The sequence below is a fragment of the Salmo salar genome, chromosome 05 (genome assembly GCF_965601325.2).
Source record: "Salmo salar chromosome 05, fSalSal1, whole genome shotgun sequence".
In the NCBI taxonomy this organism is placed as follows: Eukaryota; Metazoa; Chordata; class Actinopteri; order Salmoniformes; family Salmonidae; genus Salmo; species Salmo salar.
In genome coordinates, this window is record NC_138295.1 from 51,482,620 (window position 1) to 51,504,167 (window position 21,548).

The 21,548-nt window shown below is 40.0% G+C and overlaps 1 protein-coding gene across 1 annotated transcript; it reads right to left on the reverse strand.

Moving 5' to 3' along the window:
• Positions 1 to 1,019: 1,019 nt before the first annotated feature.
• On the reverse strand, positions 1,020 to 7,219 carry LOC106605056 (thyrotropin-releasing hormone receptor). Its single transcript, XM_014200313.3, has 2 exons — positions 6,139 to 7,219; positions 1,020 to 3,092 (listed from the first exon to the last, which is right to left on the reverse strand). The coding sequence occupies exons 1-2, from the start codon at positions 6,916 to 6,918 to the stop codon at positions 2,655 to 2,657; spliced, it is 1,218 nt and encodes a 405-aa protein (XP_014055788.1). The 5' UTR covers positions 6,919 to 7,219; the 3' UTR covers positions 1,020 to 2,654.
• Positions 7,220 to 21,548: the final 14,329 nt, after the last annotated feature.

The window sequence follows — 21,548 nt, forward strand, 5'->3', positions numbered from 1 at the left end:
CTTTGAGACACGTCTGGCTGTGTTAATCCTTACAACCTACCCCAGTTTGGGAGAAGTCTTTGTGTGTGCGTGTGTGTGCGTTTGAGAGAGAGAAAAGTAGAGTGAGAGAGACAAAAAGAAATAGAGTGATTGAACGATATTGCGGTGGCTATTATATTTATCTGTATTCTGTTTGCCTTCCTTTCACCTCAACCTTCATTTATTCTTGTCTTTCTCATCTAGTTACTACTGAGCAGGCTGCTTTAATAGCTTCTATAAAGAACAAGCCGTTTAATAGACAAAGCATTCGCCCAAATTTATATGCAAATTTGCTACCATAACAATCCTTTTTACGGTAATAAAAGAAGAAATGTGCGTCTGGTAAACCTCATATCTACTTGAGCTAGGCTATTTGCTTTAAAATCCCATTACATTGACAGGTCTAGTGGGACTATCCAACTATCGAAAAATGGAGTGCTTTGCCACAAGAGGCCAGATTATTCGAGGTCCTCCGAATAAGTGCTCAATCAGGGGACCTGTTTAAAGATTGATGTGGTCAATATAATCATCCCATTTAATGTCTCAATATAACTCAATTTACGATTTATGAAGAACATTTTGATGATTTGCTATGTAGTTGTCATCACAGTTGACCATTATTTAATATAGTGTGTGTGTGGAGAATACATTTGAGCACTGCATAAAACATGGGTTCACTTTTAAAATAAACTGATGCTTTCAATGCTGCTTTCCACGCCATTATCCCATGTATTACTCCAAATGAATGTGCTGTGATAAGAACAGATGGAAACTGCCATATTGTTGGCTGCTATATATGTTACAATTCCTGATATTTATTTGTGCAGTCATCTGGATAAAATCACTATGTGAGGATGTTAATAGTGTTTTGATGAAGTTGCAAAAGTAACCATATGTTTTGATTGCATCCTAATGGAATAGATGAAAAGGCAGTGAAGATGTGTCAAAATATACTGAGATTAATTACAAATAATGACACATGAATTTCGGGATTCTGCGAGTAATTATCAATATTTGACAGACTACATGATCATTGATCATTTTATTATAGACAAATAACAAAACAAAACACAAACCATCCAAACAACAAGAGTAGTTTTTACAATCCAGAGAACTGCCAGCAAAGAGAGACCAGGTTACACAACATTGCTGACTGAAGATAAACTGTATACTGCACATAGATGTCTGTCTTTTTGAAATCACACCACAACATCATTTGTTTTACAGTGTCCATGCTGCAAACTCGCTACCAGGCACCACTCCCTTTTATGGTGGAAACTGTGCAACGGAGATAGTAGATGAAAGTGCAAGAGGGACAGATCATTATTTCACGTACCTTATTTGAAACATACTGTAGTTGTAGTGTTACCAAAGAAGAACAGCGCAGCTCCACATTGATCGCTCCATAGTAAAATACTGTACGTTGATGTGACAAACAATAAAACTGAACAAAACAAACTACGTTAATTACAAAATAGCTCTACTGGCAGACACAATTTAAATGGTACAAAGGTATGAATTGAAAACGGGTCCGAAACGTACATCGAAAATGTACATCGTACATCAATTTCACATGGCAACGCACAATCAATTGCAAGCATTTTTACAGAGAGGGCGTTTCATCAGTATAAAATAAACAACAACAAACGTTCTATTTTTTCCTTTTTGATTGAATCCACACCACAGTAGTCCATTACAGGTACAGCAGGATGTTTAACCATGCTGTATTTTTGACACTAGCCCCTGCGGAACATTTCATATCGGGTGAACCTTTTAGCCAATAAGGTTACTATAAAGTCAAATGGTATTGCGCAATCAAACGGATGACAGATCCGGCGTGTCATTGCTTTGTCCTCATCATCTGTGACCTTTAAAGAAACTTCATCCCAACAGATCTCTATTTCCCTGACAGGCAGGTTTCAATTTAAAGCAATGTGTGATATTTACACCCCTAGAGCAAAGATGGTGTTGATACTCTGCCTCCTTTGAATTCTGCCTTTGAAATGTGTTCAGTGATCACATTCTCTCTGTGCTGTTTTAAAACATGCAAAGTAGCAGGATGGTTTTTAACAACTTAGCCCAGACAGTTTGACTCCTACTGTAGAGTGAGCTTTTATTTTAAACACACACACGAACACACACACACACACACACACACACACTGAGTTCCTGGCCTACACTTCTCCAGATAAAAAGAGGGATAACATCTTTCCCTTGTTATATTTCCCTTGTAGGAAAACACTTTACAGAGATGGCAACTGTTGCTCAGTATGTGAAAGCAGTATGACTATTACCTTGCCAATTAAATGTGTGTGTCACACAATGTTTAGGACTGATTTAAACGATGCCTATAATTGGGTGCTTTGTGCTAAGATGGCTACAGAGCGAGGGGAGAATATATTTTCACCATGCTAGATAAAGAAATTAAGCATTCCTTCCTCTATTAACAACACATTTTTTGGCATTTAATGTTTGCCGTTGTACTGCTCAAATATTAAATAAATTCCTCTACAGAAAATGAGTTATAGAATTGGCAGTATGCTGCTGGAGACCATTTTGAATTCACAAACTAGAGCTTAAGGATAAGAAGATCCTTTCAGATAATCATTGTTGCCTGAATGGAGTTACTTTTTCCATCAGGGAGTGCAAAGGGCAACCCTGCCTGACAGAAAGGGGTCCTCGAATGATATCCTCTTGGTGCTGGGCAGGAACTGGTCACTGGGTGTGGGTGTGGCCAGCTCATCCATCTCGGTAGTGAAGTGGTCAGGGCTCTCTCCATTGGTTGTGTCCTTGATGGCGCTGTAGGTCAGGGCCAAGCTGTAAGACGCCGGCTTCTCCAATCGCTGCGGACCACAGTGACACAACTTCTTGAAGGAGGTGCGAAACTTCTGAGACATGGCGTTGTAGATGACAGGGTTGACGGCGCTGTTCAGGTAGATGCAGATGCGGCAGAAGAGTAGGAACCAGAGGTCCAGGTAAGGCTTGTCCAGGAAGGAGTTTACCACCACCAGCGTCCGGTAGGGCATCCAGAGGAGGGCAAAGAGCACCACCACCACAGCTAACATCTTAGTCACCTGACAACAACACATGGAAGAAAATCAAGAGCCATGTTCATCAAAGGACATGGGAAAGAATAGAATTCAGCTTGACTCCTGTAAAAAAAAAATGTGAAAAAAAAATGTATGTTCCTGCTATTCAAAGAAAAGTGGCTGAAATGGGTCAGAGAGCACCCTCTGACAATTAATATCAACCACAGACTGAAGAGACTGACAAAACAGCATCTGTAAGACTAAACCAACAGAGCCTAGAGAGCAGTTTAATTGCAAATATAATTATGATTTGATAATGTTTATATTAAACTCTACCATCCTTATTTATGTTGTGAGGTCTCACTCCAGTGATGTGTCTCTTATTGGATAGGGTCAGGGAGCAACTATCATCATTGCTAAGGGAAGATTCCTGATCACTATCCTTATTCAATTTGGACCTTTTGAGTTAATTCAATCAGGCCCTGGTAAGTGGTATGGATTGCACTGGTTTCCATTCATCGCTAGGCCAGTTAGAGATGTGTGTGTTATGTCAGAGCCTTATCCTGACTTGTTTTGCTAAATGACCTAGCAGTGAGCACAGATCCATCATCTGTCTGAGACAGAAAAAGCCCAAGGCTGGCTTGGTCCATGTTTCAGACAAGGCTGAGGGCGTGCAACCAAGGTAACCTAATTAATTACAAGTAAAAAAAAACTAAGATGTCTTGATTGCGTAGGTCTTCACACCCCAGAGTTAATGCTTGGTGGAAGGACATTTGGTAGCCATTACAGCTGTGAAAAATGTTGTATAATATTCTACCAACTTTGCACAACTCTTCAGGCAACATACATGTATATCTGATGTTTTTGTCAAAATTGTTTAAGCTCAGTAAATTTGGTTGGGAGTCATTAATTGACAGCAATATTCAAACCTGGTTTCAGATTTTCAAGCAAATTTCATTCAGGACTGAGACTGGTCCACTCAGGAACACTTAACAATTCTTGGAAAGTCATTCTGGTGTGTCTTTGGCATTAAAATGTGTGTAATTGTCCCACTGAAAAATAGAAGACTGAGGTGGTTTTCCTCTAACTTTTTACCTGGGCTTTGCTACTTTCATTTTTAATAGGGGTGAAAGTACTGTAGATTTAATTTCTTACAGATAGAATTACATATAGAATCCCTATTAATTTAATAGGATCTCTGTGGCATGTTGATTTTGTTCACCCACACCAGAAGTGATCAGGACACACAGGTTGAAATATCAAAACAAACTCTGAACCAAGTATATTAATTTGGGGACAGGTCGAAAAGCATTAAACATTTATGGCAATTTAGCTAGCTAGCTTGATGTTGCTAGCTAATTTGTCCTGGGATATAAACATTGGGTTGTTATTTTACCTGAAATGCACAAGGTCCACAATTAATCCACAGATAAAACGGTAAACCCAATTCGTTTCTCGTCATATCTCCTCCTTCTTACATGTGTCTTTTTCTTCTTTGGACTTTATATGGCGGTTGGCAACCAACTTTAAGGTGCATTACTACAACCGACTGGAGTGTGGACGTCAGATCATCTTTTAATCACCCACGTGGGTATATGCTCCTAAAAACCAATGAGGAGATTTGAGAGGCAGGACTTGCAAAGCGTTGAGCGTCACAAATAGAACTATCTTCTATTTCAGTGCCTGGCCACGCAGACGCTCGCTGTCGCACGCGAGCAGTGTGGGTGCAATGATTGAATAACATGTATGTGTACATTTATTTTGCAACGCTCGCGCACGTGACGCGAGCAGTGTGGTCAGCATGTTAGTCCACTCTGAAATAATTCCCACATCCATACAGTGCACTGTGCAGCAGCCATTTGATGAATGGAAAGAGACATCGGTTACAAACATTCTGTGATTCTCATTCATTAGGCCTACACTTGTAACCAGAATTGTCTCGTTCACAATCATCATCTCGTTCACAGCCACTCATCTCTGGCTTCACAAAATGTCACTGTTATTGATGAACCACATCGCATTTTGGAGTGTATTCTACAGGTTTTCTAGTCCATTCACTAATTTCCATGAGGGTGACATGCGTTAATGATAAATAATGAGCCTACAGCCTACAGGTTTCTTGACCTCTTCGTTTTAAATATTGTGTTGGCTCATGTCCAACCGGTATGGTGTACACATACCCCAGTATTTATTTTGCCAGTACTGCACCTCCAGTCCCTAATGGTGACAAGCATTCCCATAACATGATGCTGGCACCACAATACTTGAAAATCCACTCCTTATAGTGGAGCTCTCCCTTTCCTCAGATAAACTCACACCCCTTCCATTCGCATGTTCAGTCTCAGGTGCTGTGTATGCTCTATATGTGTTCCAAACTACATTATTCAGTGGCGTGTGCTGTCAGCATAGTGGCGAGGCTTTATGAGTCTATATTAATGTGGTTTGTTGCATGTTGACTTGCTAGTGCTGCACACTGTAACCTACTTACAATGATTACCCACTGGTTGAATCGAAATTGTTTTCACCTCGTTTCAATGAAATGACGTTGAACTAACGTGGAATAGATGTGGAATAGACGTTGAATTGACGTCTGTGTCCAGTGGGCAAATGTTCCCTTCTCTAGGATGTTACCATATACTCTTAGAAAAAAAACGTCTCATCTATGACCTAAAAGGGTTATTCGGCTGTCCCCATAAAATAACCCTTTGAGCAACCCTTTTTGGTTGGAGGTAGAACCCTTTCCACACAGGGTTCTACATGGAACCCAAAAGGGTTCTACCTGGAACCAAAATGGGCTCTCCTATGGGGACAGCAGAAGAACCCTTTTGGAAGCTATTTTTCTAAGAGTGTACAGTATATGCTTGGATTGAACACCCCAACTTCACGACATATCATACCAGTGCAATTATGAAACTGTTGAATTCATAATCCAATTATACTGGAGTTTTTTTGTATCATTAATTTGTTTCCCCTCACTTTATTCACGAGGCACACAAACAAACACACACACACACACACACAGTGTAGTTATTACACTGTAGATACACCGTTATAAGACAGAAAACTTTAAAACAGTAGAGTGGCAACTTACCTGCCTGCGAGAGCGGACGGTTGTGCTACATGAATTGTTGGTGCTCATCATCCTATTTCCTTGGCATGATTCTTTTTTCCACTTTGTATTTTCCTTGGGGTCTGCCGGCAATGGGTTGAGGAAAAGAATTCTAGCGATAAATCCATACAGAACAGTGGCTAGCATGAGGGGCACCACATAGAACATGGCAAAGTCAGTGAAGTAGATAAATGGCAGGTAAAGATTTCTTGACACTTTGTATTCGCACGAGACCAAGGTAATATTGTCGTAAATCAACTCGTTCATGTCAGACAGATAAAACCACATGGCGCAGTAGAGCGAGGTAAAAGCCCAAACCACCACTATAATTTTCTTTGCTCTTGACAGCGTGCACATAAACTGCGCTTTTATGGGGTGGCAGATGGCTATGTACCGCTCAATTGTGAACGCTGTGATGGAGCATGAAGACGCGTTGATGCCCAAGTACTGGAAATAAGTTATGCTAAGGCACCCGACGTATCCGTACACCCAGCCTCCTCCATACAAACTCTGTGTAATATTCGGCAGTCCCGCCGCGGTCAGAACCATCAGGTCGGCCACCGCCAAACTCACCAGGTAACAGTTGGTGGGTGTCCGCATGTGTTTGGTTGTAAGAACAACTAGGATCACCATAACGTTTCCAACTATTCCTATCCCACAGATGAGAATCACAAAAAATATGCTGACCACTTTGTATTCCATGCTATAATCAGTCCATGGACCAAGCGTCTGGTTATCTGGATATGAAGTAACATTCTCCATGGTTTAGTTCTGTCCACTTCAACTGGAGGAGTAATTCATTTCAGACATAGACTTTACATTTAAAATAGCCTCAAAAGAGCTCCCTTTAAAAATCTATTAGTTCCAAAACCAAGTCATTATTCAATAAAGTATTTTGTATTACTTATCCAAAATAAGAGTAAACTATTTTCATGAGGTTATGAAAGAGATATATATATATCATATAAAATCTAGCGAGCAAAACGTATTCGATTAATACGAAGACCAGGTTTGGATTTTAGTGCTGTTTACCCATGTTTTAGTCCTCTTTATGCACTAAGTTAGGCAAACTGCAAGTTAAAGCAAAGAGGTAAAGTAAAGAGGTGTGACATGGCATGCGCAACTCCAGTCTGAGAAGACAGCCTTGTCATTACGCACAGAGCTCCAATGTCACGCCCTGACCGGAGAGAGCCTTTTTATTTCTCTATTTGGTTAGGTCAGGGTGTGATTTGGGTGGGCATTCTACCTTATTGTATTTCTATGTTGGCCTGATATGGTTCCCAATCAGAGGCAGCTGTCTTTCGTTGTCTCTGATTGGGGATCATATTTAGGCAGCTTTTTCCCCACTGTGTTTTTGTGGGGTCTTGTTTTTGTATAGCTGCTTAGAAGCCTGCAGAACTTTACGCATGTTTTTTTTTGTTGTATTTTGTTGTTTTGACGGTGTTCATTTTAATAAAGGGAAAAAATGTTCGCCAACCACGCTGCACCTTGGTCCTTCTCTACAAACGTACGTGACATCCAAAGAGCGTTTTGACTGTGGCTTTACTCTCTACCAGCTGTTCTGATATTGTGGTTGTAGCCAACAGAAAAGCAGTGTATGCATGCATGATAGAGCAGGGACTTCAATTGTAACAATGGACTTAAAACATGTACACTGTAAAAATGTACTCTTTGGAAAAGCCTAAAACAATAAATGAGTTAGGGTTTCTCAATTTTAGAAAACTACTTTTGTGTGAAACCAAATATATGATTCAATGCCAACTGTTATATTTTGATTATTACTAAACCTATATTTCAAGTTATAAATCTGTAAAATCCTACTCAAATTTGACTTTTCAGATGTATTGGCTATCTAAATGTCTTGCTTGGACATCATGACATCACACATGTTCAGTGTCTTTCTCTTACTTGCAGTGACCTCCCAGCTAGCACATAACGTTCTGAGAACTATATGTTTCGTAGGGCTTGGTGAGAACGTGGTTGTCCTATGGTTATTTTGTGTAAAACCTTCCCTCAACTTTCTGGGAACGGTGCAGAATAGTTGCTTGGTTTAGGAACATTATCAGCACGTTTAAGGAACTTGACCCCCAAATATTTTTTACTTCAACAGAGCTTTTCATAAAAGTTAAAACATGGTTACATTCAATAAAAATGTTGGTAATGTTCTAGGAAATTTGTCCAACTGGTTTGACATTGGGAATGTTCTCAAATAGTTCAGAAACAACGTTCTTCGGTGGGAATTTCAGTACTTCAACATAAACGTTTCCTGCAGGTTTCCTCTTGGTTCTATTTAAAGACGGGTTCAACAGAACATTCAGAGAATGTTTTTTTATTTAACCCTTATTAACCAGGTAAGTTGACTGAGAAAACATTCTCATTTACAGCCAAGACCTGGGGAATAGTTACAGGGGAGATGAATGAGCCAATTGGAAGTTGGGAGGGGATTAGGTAGCCATGATGGTATGAAGGCCAGAATGTGAATTTAACCAGGACACTGGGGTTAACACCCCTAGTCGTACGATAAGTGCCATGGGATCATTAGTGACCACAGAGAGTCAGGACACCCGTTTAATGTCCCATCCGAAAGACAGCACCCTACACAGGGCAATGTCCCCAATCACTGCCCTGGGGCATTGGGAATTTATTTTAGACCAGAGGAAAGAGTTTCTCCTACTGGCCCTCCATCACCACTTCCAGCAGAAGATGGTCTCCCATCCAGGACCAACCCTGATTAGGTTTAGCACTGAACATACTTTGCCCTCTGGTTAAACCTAAAAAATAACAAACTAATATACACTACCGTTCAATCGTTTGGTGTCACTTAGAAATGTCCTTGTTTTTGAAAGAAAAGCACATTTGTTGTCCATTAAAATAACATAAAATTGATCAGAAATACAGTGTAGACATTGTTAACACTGAAAAATGACTATTGTAGCTGGAAATGTCAGATTTTTTCATGGAATATCTACAGTCGTGGCCAAAAGTTTTGAGAATGACACAAATATTAATTTTCACAAAGTTTGCTGCTTCAGTGTCTTTAGATATTTTTGTCAGATGTTACTATGGAATACTGAACTATAACTGCAAGCATTTCATAAGTGTCAAAGGCTTTTATTGACAATTGCATGAAGTTGATGAAAAGAGTCAATATTTGCAGTGTTGACCCTTCTTTTTCAAGACCTCTGCAATCCGCCCTAGCATGCTGTCAATTAACTTCTGGGTCACATCCTGACTGATGGCAGCCCATTCTTGCATAATCAATGCTTGGAGTTTGTAAGAATTTGTGGGTTTTTGTTTGTCCACCCGCCTCTTGAGGATTGACCACAAGTTCTCAATGGGATTAAGATCTGGGGAGTTTCCTGGCCATTGACCCAAAATATCAATGTTTTGTTCCCCGAGCCACTTAGTTATCACTTTTTCCTTATGGCAAAGTGCTCCATCATGCTGGAAAAGGCATTGTTCATCACCAAATTGTTCCTGGATGGTTGGGAGAAGTTGCTCTCGGAGGATGTGTTGGTACCATTCTTTATTCATGGCTGTGTTCTTAGGGAAAATTGTGACTGAGACCACTCTCTTGGCTGAGAGGCAACCCCACTCATGAATGGTCTCAGGATGCTTTACTGTTGGCATAACACAGGACTGATGGTAGCGCTCACCTTGTCTTCTCCTGACAAGCTTTTTTCTGGATGCCCCAAACAATCGGAAAGGGGATTCATCAGAGAAAATGACTTTACCCCAGTCCTCAGCAGTCCAATCCCTGTAACTATTGTAGAATATCAGTCTGTCCCTGATATTTTTCCTGGAGAGAAGTAGCTTCTTTGCTGCCCTTCTTGACACCAGGCCATCCTCCAAAAGTCTTCGCCTCACTGTGCGTGCAGATGTACTCACACCTGCCTGCTGCCATTCCTGAGCAAGCTCTGTACTGGTGGTGCCTCAATCCCGCAGCTGAATCAACTTTAAGAGACGGTCCTGGCGCCTGCTGGACTTTCTTGGGTGCCGTGACACCTTCTTCACAACAATTGAACCGCTCCCCTTGAAGTTCTTGATGATCCAATAAATGGTTGATTTAGGTGCACTCTTACTGGCAGCAATATCCTTGCCTGTGAAGCCCTTTTTGTGCAAAGCAATGATGACGGGTAACCATGGTTGACAGAGGAAGAACAATGATTCCAAGCACCACCCTCCTTTTGAACCTTCCAGTTATTCGAACTCAGTCAGCATGACAGAGTGATCTCCAGCCTTGTCCTCGTCAACACTTACACCTGTGTTAACGAGAGAATCACTGACATGATGTCAGCTGGTCCTTTTGTGGCAGGGCTGAAATGCAGTGGAAATATTTTGGGGGGGATTAAGTTCATTTGCATGGCAAAGAGGGACTTGCAATTAATTGCAATTCATCTGATCACTCTTCATAACATTCTGGAGTATATGCAAATTGCCATCATACAAACTGAGGCAGTAGACTTTGTGAAAATTAATATTTGTGTCATTCTCAAAACTTTTGGCTATGACTGTATATAGGCGTACAGAGGCCAATTTTCAGCAACAATCACTCCTGTGTTCCAATGGCACGTTGTGTTAGCTAATCCAAGTTTATCATTTTAAAAGGCTAATTGATCATTAGAAAACCCTTTTGAAATTATGTTAGCACAGCTGAAAACTGTAGTTCTGATTAAAGAAGCAATAAAACTGACCTTCTTTAGACTAGTTGAGTATCTGGAGCATCAGCATTTGTGGGTTCGATTACAGGCTCAAAATGACCAGAAACAAAGTACTTTCTTCTGAAACTCGTCAGTCTATTCTTGTTCTGAGAAATGAAGGCTATTCCATGCGAGAAATTGCCAAGAAACTGAAGATCTCATACAACACTGTGTACTACTCCCTTCACAGAACAGCGCAAACTGTCTCTAACCAGAATAGAAAGAGGAGTGGGAGGCCCCGGTGCACAACTGAGCAAGAGGACATTAGAGTGTCTAGTTTGAGAAACAGATGCCTCACAAGTCCTCAACTGGCAGCTTCATTAAATAGTACCCGCAAAACACCGGTCTCAACGTCAACAGTGAAGAGGCGACTCCGGGATGCTGGCCCTTTGATGTTATTTTAATGGACAAAAAAATATGGTTTTCTTTAAAAACAAGTACATTTCTAATTGACCCCAAACCTTTGAGTGGTAATGTATATAAAACCCTTTTTTTTCATGTTTTATCAAGTAGATATTTCACTTTGGAATAACCTGTCCACATTTGAAATTGGATTACAAGCAATTAAATCAATTTCCTCTTAATCAAGATATTAAGTTGGTTCCATTGCATGCATAAATGATTCCAATCACTTTCTTTACATCAGACTTTCACATTAACTGATAAGAATACAGTAACCAAATGGTGGCAATTCCATCAACGGAAACCTTTCCAGGATTTTTAGTATCACATGACTTATGCAGATATCATTCAAATTCAGTGTTGGCAGAGAACGTATAATTATGAAGAAAAAAAACACAATACCTGAAATGACATTCCCGCTCACGGTTGGCCAACAGTTACTAAGCGAAGGCCACGCCCCCATTAGGCCACGCCTCCAACTCTTATGATATTATACCACCGCTACATCGCACCCATCGCTATGCAATGCGATGCGCATTAAGTGTTGTAAGCAATTGAGAAGCATCAACTCAATTTAAAAAATCACATTGATCTGTCAAATTCGGTATTTGATTTCAGACAAATTGAATTGAATAGGTTGAACGAACCAAAGTGTAATTTTGAATCAGAGTGTCTAAATGACTAAAATGTACAGTACCAGTCAAAAGTTTGGACACATCTAATCATTCCAGGGTTTTTCTTTATTTTTACTATTTTCTACATGGTAGAATAATATCGAAGACATCAGAACTATGAAATAACACATATGGAATCATTTAGTACCCAAAAAAGTGTTAAACAAATCTAAATATATTTTATATTTGAGATTTTTCAAAGTTTGCCTTGATGACAACTTTGCACACTCTTTCTGAAGGTTATTTCACATATTTAACCCCTTTTTTGGGTAGGCACAAAACTACCTTAATACTTCCATAATTTTTTTTAAACCGGTACCGGTTACCACCATTCGGTTCGTGAGAGTCTCCCCTTTCCATAGAGTGGTCATTATAGTTTATAAGTCAAACCGTTCAGACGCTACAGACGTTTATGTATCATGGTCTGGCAAACACCGCTCTAGCTCTGCCACCTTTCACCACAGATGCGGAAGTGTGACATACAGTTGAAGTCGGAAGTTTACATACACTTAGGTTGGAGTCATTAAAACTCGTTTTTCAACCACTCCACAAATTTCTTGTTTAAAAACTATAGTTTTGGCAAGTCGGTTAGGACATCTACTTTGTGCATGACACAAGTAATTTTTCCAACAATTGTTTACAGACAGATTATTTCACTTATAATTCACTGTATCACAATTCCAGTGGGTCAGAAGTTTACATACACTAAGTTGACTGTGCCTTTAAATCTTCTTATAGGTACCTGGGACGGTAGCGTCCCACCTGGCCAACATCCAGTGAAATTGCAGAGGCAAAATAAAAAAATACTCAATTCAAATACTTAACATTCTTGAAAATATATGTGTTATATATTAAAATAAAGCTTAACATCTTGTTAATCCAGCCGCCATGTCAGATTTCAAAAAGGCTTTACAGCGAAAGCAAACCATGCGATTATCTGAGGACAGAGCCCCGCATGCAAAAGCATGAAAATCATATTTCATCCAGGCAGGTGCGACACAAAAGTCAGAAATAGCGATATAAAAAATGCCTTACCTTTGATGATCTTCATATGGTTGCACTCACAAGACTCCCAGTTATACAATAAATGTTTGTTTTGTTCGATAAAGTCCCTCTTTATATCCAAAAACCTCCGTTTTGTTGGCGCGTTTTGTTCAGTAATCCAGTGGCTCAAAGGCAGTCACAACAGGCAGACGAAAAATACAAATAGTATCCGTAAAGTTCATAGAAACATGTCAAACGATGTTTATAATCAATCCTCAGGTTGTTTTTAGCCTAAATAATCGATAATATTTCAACCGGACAATAGCGTGGTCAATATAAAAGAAAAACAAGAAAGGCGCGCTCTCGGTCGCGAGCAGGAAACAGGTCTGGCGACTTCCCAGGGTCCACTCACTCAAGGTGGTCTTACTCCCTCATTTTCAGAATACAAGCCTGAAACTATTTCTAAAGACTGTTGACATCTAGTGGAAGCCATAGGAAGTGCAATTTGAGTCCTAAGTCAATGGATACTGTAATGGCATTCAATAGAAAACTACAAACATAAAAAAATCCCACTTCCTGGATGGATTTTTCTCAGGTTTTTGCCTGCCATATCAGTTATGTTATACTCACAGACATTATTTTAACAGTTTTGGAAACGTTAGAGTGTTTTCTATCCAAATCTACCATTATATGCATATCCTAGCTTCTGGGCCTGAGTAGCAGGCAGTTTACTTTGGGCACGCTTTTCATCCGGAGGTGAAAATTGTGCCCCCTACCCTAGTCAGGTTAAACAGCTTGGGAAACTCCAGAAAATTATGTCATGGCTTTAGAAGCTCCTGATAGGCTAATTTACATCATTTGAGTCAATTGGAGGTGTACCTGTGGATGTATTTCAAGGCCTACCTTCAAACTCAGTACCTCTTTGCTTGACATCATTGGAAAATATAAAGAAATCAGCCAAGACCTCAGAATAAAAATTGTAGACCTCCACAAGTCTGGTTTATCCTTGGGAGCAATTTCCAAATGCCTGAAGGTACCACGTTCATCTGTACAAACAATAGTACGCAAGTATAAACACCATGGGACCACGCAGCTGTAGATGAACGTACTTTGGTGCAAAAAGTGCATAATCAATCCCAGAGCAAAGGACCCTGTGAAGATGCTGGAGGAAACAGGTACAAAAGTATCTATATCCACAGTAAAACGAGTCCTATATCGACATAACCTGAAAGGCCGCTCAGCAAGGAAGAAGCCACTGCTCCAAAACCGCCATTTAAAAAAGCCAGACTACGGTTTGCAACTGGGGACGAAGACAATACTTTTTGGAGAAATGTCCTCTTGTCTGATGAAACAAAAATAGTGTTGTTTGGCCATAATGACCATTGTTATGTTTGGAGGAAAAAGGGGGAGGCTTGCAAGCCGAAGAACACCATCCCAACCGTGAAGCACGGGGGTGGCAGCATCATGTTGTGGGGGTGCTTTGCTGCAGGAGGGACTGGTGCACTTCACAAAATAGATGGCATCATGAGGAGGAAAATGATGTGGATATATTGAAGCAACATCTCAAGACATCTGTCAGGAATTTAAAGCTTTGTCGCAAATGGGTCTTCCTGATGGACAATGACCCCAAGCATACTTCCAAAGTAGTGGCAAAATGGCTTAAGGACAACAAAGTCAAGGTATTGGAGTGGCCATCACAACGCCCTGACATCAATCCTATAGAAACTTTTGTGGGCAGAACTGAAAAAACATGTGCATGCTAGGAGGCCTACAAACCTGACTCAGTTACACCAGCTCTGTCAGGAGGAATAGACCAAATTTCACCCAACGTATTGTGGGAAGCTCGTGGAAGGCTACCTGAAACGTTTGACCCAAGTTAAACAATTGTAAGGCAATTCTACCTAATACTAATTGAGTGTATGTAAACTTCTGACCCACTGGGAATGTGATGAAAGAAATAAAAGCTGAAATAAATCACTCTCTACTATTATTCTGACATTTCACATTCTTAAAATAAAGTGGTGGTCCTAACTGACCTAAGACAGGGAATTTTTACTAGGATTAAATGTCAGGAATTGTGAAAAACTGAGTTTAAATGTATCTGGCTAAGGTGTATGTTAACTCCGACTTTAACTGTAGGCGGATGCGGTGGATTGAAAGGCATCCAATGCAAAAAAATGATATTGCTAGTTTAAATTGACAGATTTTGATGGGGATTTTACGTTAGTGAGATTGACGTACCGGTTCATCAATCGACTGTAGGGGGTTTTAAGCGCAATACATGTGTCACATATTCCAAGAATTGGATTTATAACATATCACACAAATTGCAATGGCTGAATGGCTGAAACAGTGAATGCTGATAATGCATCAATTAGTTAACGGTCTTGTCTGCTGAGACCCATCTGCTCCTGTGTGTCATTATTTTATTGTCATGACTCTATCGACCCATTCCGTATCAGTAGCGTGATAAATATATTATGTAGCAGAATATCATCACAATGTGACAGAAGTATATCCGTCCTCACAGGCAGTGTTCAGGAGGTTAAGATCACACATTTTTCAAAGTACAGATGGAGAAAGACATAATTATAGTTGGACACCCTTAGCACAATACATTTACTATAGGGGTTCAAGATGACCTCAGTCTAATAAGTTATCGATACAGATTGAAGGGTTGATTTGGGGCCTCGAATCCCAAGGCTGATGTGATTCATCTCTGGGTTGACATCAATCAAATGGCTGCTGTTATCAATACGTCAGGTTACTGCTATTGTGCCCTGGAGCAAGGTACTTGTTCTTTCCAGTCTGCCGTGGGTGGTGTGTTGGGTTCTGTTACAGCGAAAATAACAATCAATGTGCAAATGGCCAATAAAAATATCCCATTCTAAAACCTCACTGTGATTGGACATTTAAGCATGATTCAGTAAGAGAATAGTTATAGTTAATATACCACACCACCTAAATAAGAGTAATGGACACCGCTCAGAAAACAAATGTGACTTGATCAATGGAGTGTTCTCATAATCACATAGGCGTGATTCTGTAGGTACTCACAAGTATTATTAGAATGGGCTTTCACTGCCATCTTATGGACAAATTGCAAATAGAAGGACTTGGGGAAATGCATTCACTAAAATTGTGTGCTTTTGTTTTGGTCAAGGAATACCTAAAGAGGTATGAAACACAATATGGAATCAGGAATCTTAACACAGTCCCTCCCCCCCACGTTTGCCCTCAGAACAGCCTCAATTTATCAGGGCATGGACTGAATGAAGGGGATAAGACAGGTTAAAGAAAGATTTTTAAGCCTTGAGACAATTGAGACACTGATTGTGTATGTGGGTGAATGGGCAAGACAAAAGATTTAACCCTTGTGTAGTCTTAACATTCTGTATACTCCCCTTGTCCTAAGGGTAAAAAAGTACCCGCCTTCACTAAACCCCTAAAACAAAGCTGCTTAATTGAATAATAAACTCCAAATCTATTTTGCATGAAGAAACAACCTGTCATTCATCACAAACTTTGTGAATATCTGCGTTTTCCCTCTTCACAATGCAGAAAGACTGCATTTAATCAGTGGACACCACTCATTTTTCTTACAACACACCTGTCATAATTGTTTTTTTGTTACTAAAGTAGAGGTTTATTATTATTACAATTATTATTGCCAATGGTACTGCATTGGTGTAAACATACATTTTTTAGCACTTTTATAGCCTAAGAAAGTATCAGAAATGTGCAGAAAGTAGTTTTGAATGCATTTTATTGAAGGGAAACAATAACAGTCTTGAACTTTTAATAAAATAAGATAATAGATACAAAACAAAAACGTGAAAGAACAGAGGCTGCTGTGCAGGGGAGGCACTCCCTTCTTTGAATGTGTGGGGTTACAAGTGCCTTTCCCAGCTGCTCCAGGAACACCCTCTTCTTGTTCTGCTTATCAGGCATCCAGGTAGGGTTGATCTTGTTCCATATCACAAAGACATTGTATGAGGACACATCAAGAAGATGACCAGGGGCCAGCGGGCAGTCATCCTCCTGCAGCTGTAAGTTCCAATCACCTTATCCAGGTTGTCCACGTCTCCTTTGTTGTGGTTGTAGGATGATGGCTGGCTTCCTGTCTTCACGATCACTGATCTCAGCCGTTTTGTGTAGTGTGCTCAGGAGGACCACATTCTTGTTCCTCTTTGGGAGGTAAGAAACTAGAGTGGTGGTGGAGGTGAAGGCAAACTTTGATAAGAAGGCCTCTCTCCCCCTTGTTGCGAGGAGTGCAGGGGGAGCTCAGGCTTGTTCTTTCTAACTGTGCCAACCATGGTGATCTTCCTCTTCAGGAGCTGCTGGCTGAGTTCAATCAGTAGCACACATAATCTCAATTTCTCATTGTGTGTGTGTATGTGTGTGTGTCTTTGTGGTTTTTGTGGTGTGTAAATGATTTTATCACTGCCGGGTCAAAAATGGCCCTGAGACAATCTTTGTACCCTGGTGGGGTACAGCTTTCATGGAAATATGAACAAAGGCAATGTTTCACTTTTTCTAATGTTGGGGTCACTCTGGGAAAAGTAATCAAATTTCAAGTTGAAAAAAAATGTCATTTAGGGGGTTTTCTCTGCTGTTAAACAGAATGCAGCAATTCAGAAATTGAAATACGTTTGGTGATAATAGAGGAAACCTGTCCACATGGTGAAAAACAAAGGGAACAAAAGCATTTTTTACCTCTTCCTCTTTAATAACATTACCATTTTGCAAGAGTGCAGTTGAATTGATACCAAAACAGTTTAGGGATTCAATTGACAGTTTGACTATTTTTGAAAATACACTGACTGTACAAAACATTAAAATATTGAGTTGCACCCCCTTTTGCCCTCAGAACAGCCTCAATTCTTCGGGGCATGGACTACAAGGTGTCTAATTCCACGGGGATGCTGGCCCATATTGACTCCAAGTTGGCTGGATGCCCTTTGGGTGGTGGACCACTCTTGTTACACGCGGGAAACTGTTGAGCATGAAAAACCCAGCAGCATTACAGTTCTTGCTTGACACAATCAAACCGGTGCGCCTGGCACCTACTACCATACAACGTTCAAAGGCACTTAACCCTTGTGTTGTCTTAAGGGTGAAAAATGACCTGCCACTATGTTTAACAGGAGGGGGGTATTCCTTCAGGCTAAATAATCTCCTGGGTGTGTTTGCTGAGCAAGTAGTCTGAAATATAATTAAAATGTTGGGGTCATAGTTGACTGGCTGTGATGGATTGTCATTCATCTTAAACTGACACGTGAATGTGTATCTCACTAAGTTATTGCAGGGTTGTCAGGTAGGAGGTTATGAATTTATGAATATCTATCTATTCTAAAGCTTTGACTTTGATGTAATTCTATTTTATGCTAATTCCATGAATTATTTATTACAAAGCATTTTGTGAGAACATTCCTTTTCTAATTTAACTTTCAAGCTAAACTTTAATGTTTTTTTTATATTTCGTATTTGCCGTGGTTACTTTGCCAACAGACCTCTCAAGGTTTGGCATATTTTTTTCTCCAAAAATGAATGACATTTGGCCTGAAGTAAAGCTTATTTAATTTGACTAATGAACAAAACCTATCCCTGCTTCCAACCTGTGTGTTTTCCATAATAAACAGCTTTCCTGCAAAAGTATGCTCTGCATACAAAAACACCAAAGAGCTGTTTGTATGACCTAACACTAAATCCCCATGACAAGGTTTGATCACTTTAATAGCAAATATTGCTCTCTCTAAAATAAGATTTGCAACTGTATGCTGTAATACTGTTATAATTAGATACAGTAAAATTGTTTAAATGTCACGAAGAGATAGGACTAATATTTCAGTTGCTTAGACATTTACGGGCAAGCCATAGAATTGCACAAAACAGCTACCAGATAAATTAGTATGCAAAGCAAGCCATGCTATGGTAGAGGCCTTAATTGATAGCATTAAATTAATTATAATGCAGAGAGTGCGAGTAGATGGAAAATAATATTAAATTATCCCTGCCTAGAAGTTTAATCACATGAGCAGCATGAGTTAATGATTGTTGCAAGTTTTTTTTAATCTCTTTATCTTTTCATCAAAAGATGAATGTCTTCTTTAAGCTGCCAATCTGGGGCTCACACACACACAGCCTTGCCTTCCTGTTTTTGCTTCCATCTTTTGAAGTGTATTCCTTCTGAAAGGCATAAAAAAAGCGGAAAGATATTCAGATGAGAGAAAACAGCACTTCATTATGAGAAGTTACAACATAATCCATAGTATACATGTCAGGGCAAGACCTTGGTCCAATTAGAAAAACCATTCAATGAACCTTCAGTGCCAACTACTGAATATTTTATGAGCCTGTCTAACTGTTATCAACCTCTACAACCGCTCTCGGATGCCCAACCTTTTAGTCTTTCATTTCTCTTTCTCTCTATTATACTCCCTCCTTTTCTTTCTCTAATAGAAAAAGAATATTCTCCAATGTTATGTTCTCGTAATGCTCTAGCCACCCTGCCTTGTCCTCCCCTGAAAGACGTTGTCAAAACATCTCAAATGCAGCTAGGGTTTGCGTGCCAACTCTCCAAAACAATCTCTAAGGCATACGCCACTGAGCCACCTGCTTATTAATAATCCACCAAGCATTGGCCTTTAGATGCCCCGAGGCTGATGCTTGATCATATGTCCTTCTGTACACTTGAAATTGTTCATAAAGGTAATTGAAATGAGTAAAATAGATGAATCTAATCATATATCATCACATGACATGGGCATGTACAGTGGGAGGTTGTAGACTTAGGGCTTATGTTCTATTTATGTACAGTACAATGCCCGCACCTCCGTGCCATAACAAATAACAAAATACCACAACCCATCTATACTGCAATAATAAGTATGGGGTTTTATAAAAAGCGTCATGACTGTTAAAGTCCATAAATATTCTTTAAACATCCAGCATACTTGCTTGTAAATATCCTTTGCTATTTTGATGTTGTTTTTTAATATGTTATTTTGTCTTCATTGTGATCGCTGCAAAATGAATTGTCTCTTTGAGGACATGAACGTTTTCTGAATCTGAATCTAAATTTGTTATTCCCTAAAGTTATGCACACCCTTAAGAAGTGTCATATCCTTGTTTATAATCTACAGTGGCTTGCGAAAGTATTCACCCCCTTGGCATTTTTCCTATTTGTTGCCTTGCGTATTTGTGCCATTTGATTTACACAACATGCCTACCACCTTGAAGATACAAAATATTTTTTATTGTGATACAAACAAGAAATGAGACAAAAAAGCTAAAAACTTCAGCGTGCATAACTATTCCCCCCCCCCTCCAAAGTCAATACTTTGTAGAGCCACCATTTGCAGCAATTACAGCTGCAAGTCTCTTAGGGTATGTCTCTTTAAGCTTGGCACATCTAACCACTGGTATTTTTGCCCATTCTTCAAGGCAAAACTGCACCAGCTCCTTCAAGTTGGATGGGTTCCGCTGGTGTACAGCAATATTTAAGTCATACCACAGATTCTCAATTGTATTGAGGTCTGGACTTTGACTAGGCCCTTCCAAGACATGTAAATGTTTCCCCTTAAACCACTCAAGTGTTGCTTTAGCAGTTTGCTTAGGGTCATTGTCCTGCTGGAAGACTGAAACAGGTTTCTCTCAAGAATGTCCCTGTATTTAGTACCATCCATCACTCCTTCAATTCTGACCAGTTTCCCAGTCCCTGCCGATGAAAAACATCCCCACAGCATGATGCTGCCACCACCATGCTTCACTGTGGGGATGATGTTCTTGGGGTGATGAGAGGTGTTGGGTTTGCGCCAGACATAGTGTTGTCTTTGATGGCCAAAAAGCTCAATTTTAGTCTCATCTGACCAATGTACCTTCTTCCACATGTTTGGGGAGTCTCTCACATGCCTTTTAGTGAACACCAAATGATTTGCTTATTTTTTTCTTTAAGCAATGCCTTTTTTTCTGGCCACTCTTCCGTAAAGCCCAGCTCTGTGGAGTGTACGGCTTAAAGTGGTCCTATGGACAGATACTCCAATCTCCGCTGTGGAGCTTTGCAGCTCATTCAGGGTTATTGTTGGTCTCTTTGTTGCCTCTCTGATTAATGCCCTCCTTGCCTGGTCCGTGAGTTTTGGTGAGCGGCCCTCTCTTGGCAGGTTTGTTGTGGTGCCATATTCTTTCCATTTTTTTAATAATGGATTTAATGGTGCTCCATGGGATGTTCAAAGTTTCTGATATTTTTTTGTAACCCAACCCTGAACTGTACTTCTCCACAACTTTGTCCCTGACCTGTTTGGAGAGCTCCTTGGTCTTCATGGTGCCGCTTGCTTGGTGGTGCCCCTTGCTTAGTGGTGTTGCAGACTCTGGGGCCTTTCAGAACAGGTATACTAAGATCATGTATATACTGAGATCATGTGACATATCATGTGACACTTAGATTGCACACAGGTTGACTTTATTTAACTAATTATGTGACTTCTGGAGGTAGTTGGTTGCACCAGATCTCATTTAGGGGCTTCATAGCAAAGGGGGTGAATACATATGCACGCACCACTTTCCGGATTTTATTTATTATAATTTTTTAACAAGTTTTATATTTTATTTCACTTCACCAATTTAGACTATT

Excerpts from the sequence above, each read along its gene's own strand:
- LOC106605056 (XM_014200313.3), bottom strand. The coding sequence starts at position 6,918 with ATGGAGAATGTTACTTCATATCCAGATAACCAGACGCTTGGTCCATGG. Across the intron at positions 3,093-6,138 it reads CCGTCCGCTCTCGCAGGCAG|GTGACTAAGATGTTAGCTGT; the intron begins GTAAGTTGCCAC and ends TGTTGTTGTCAG.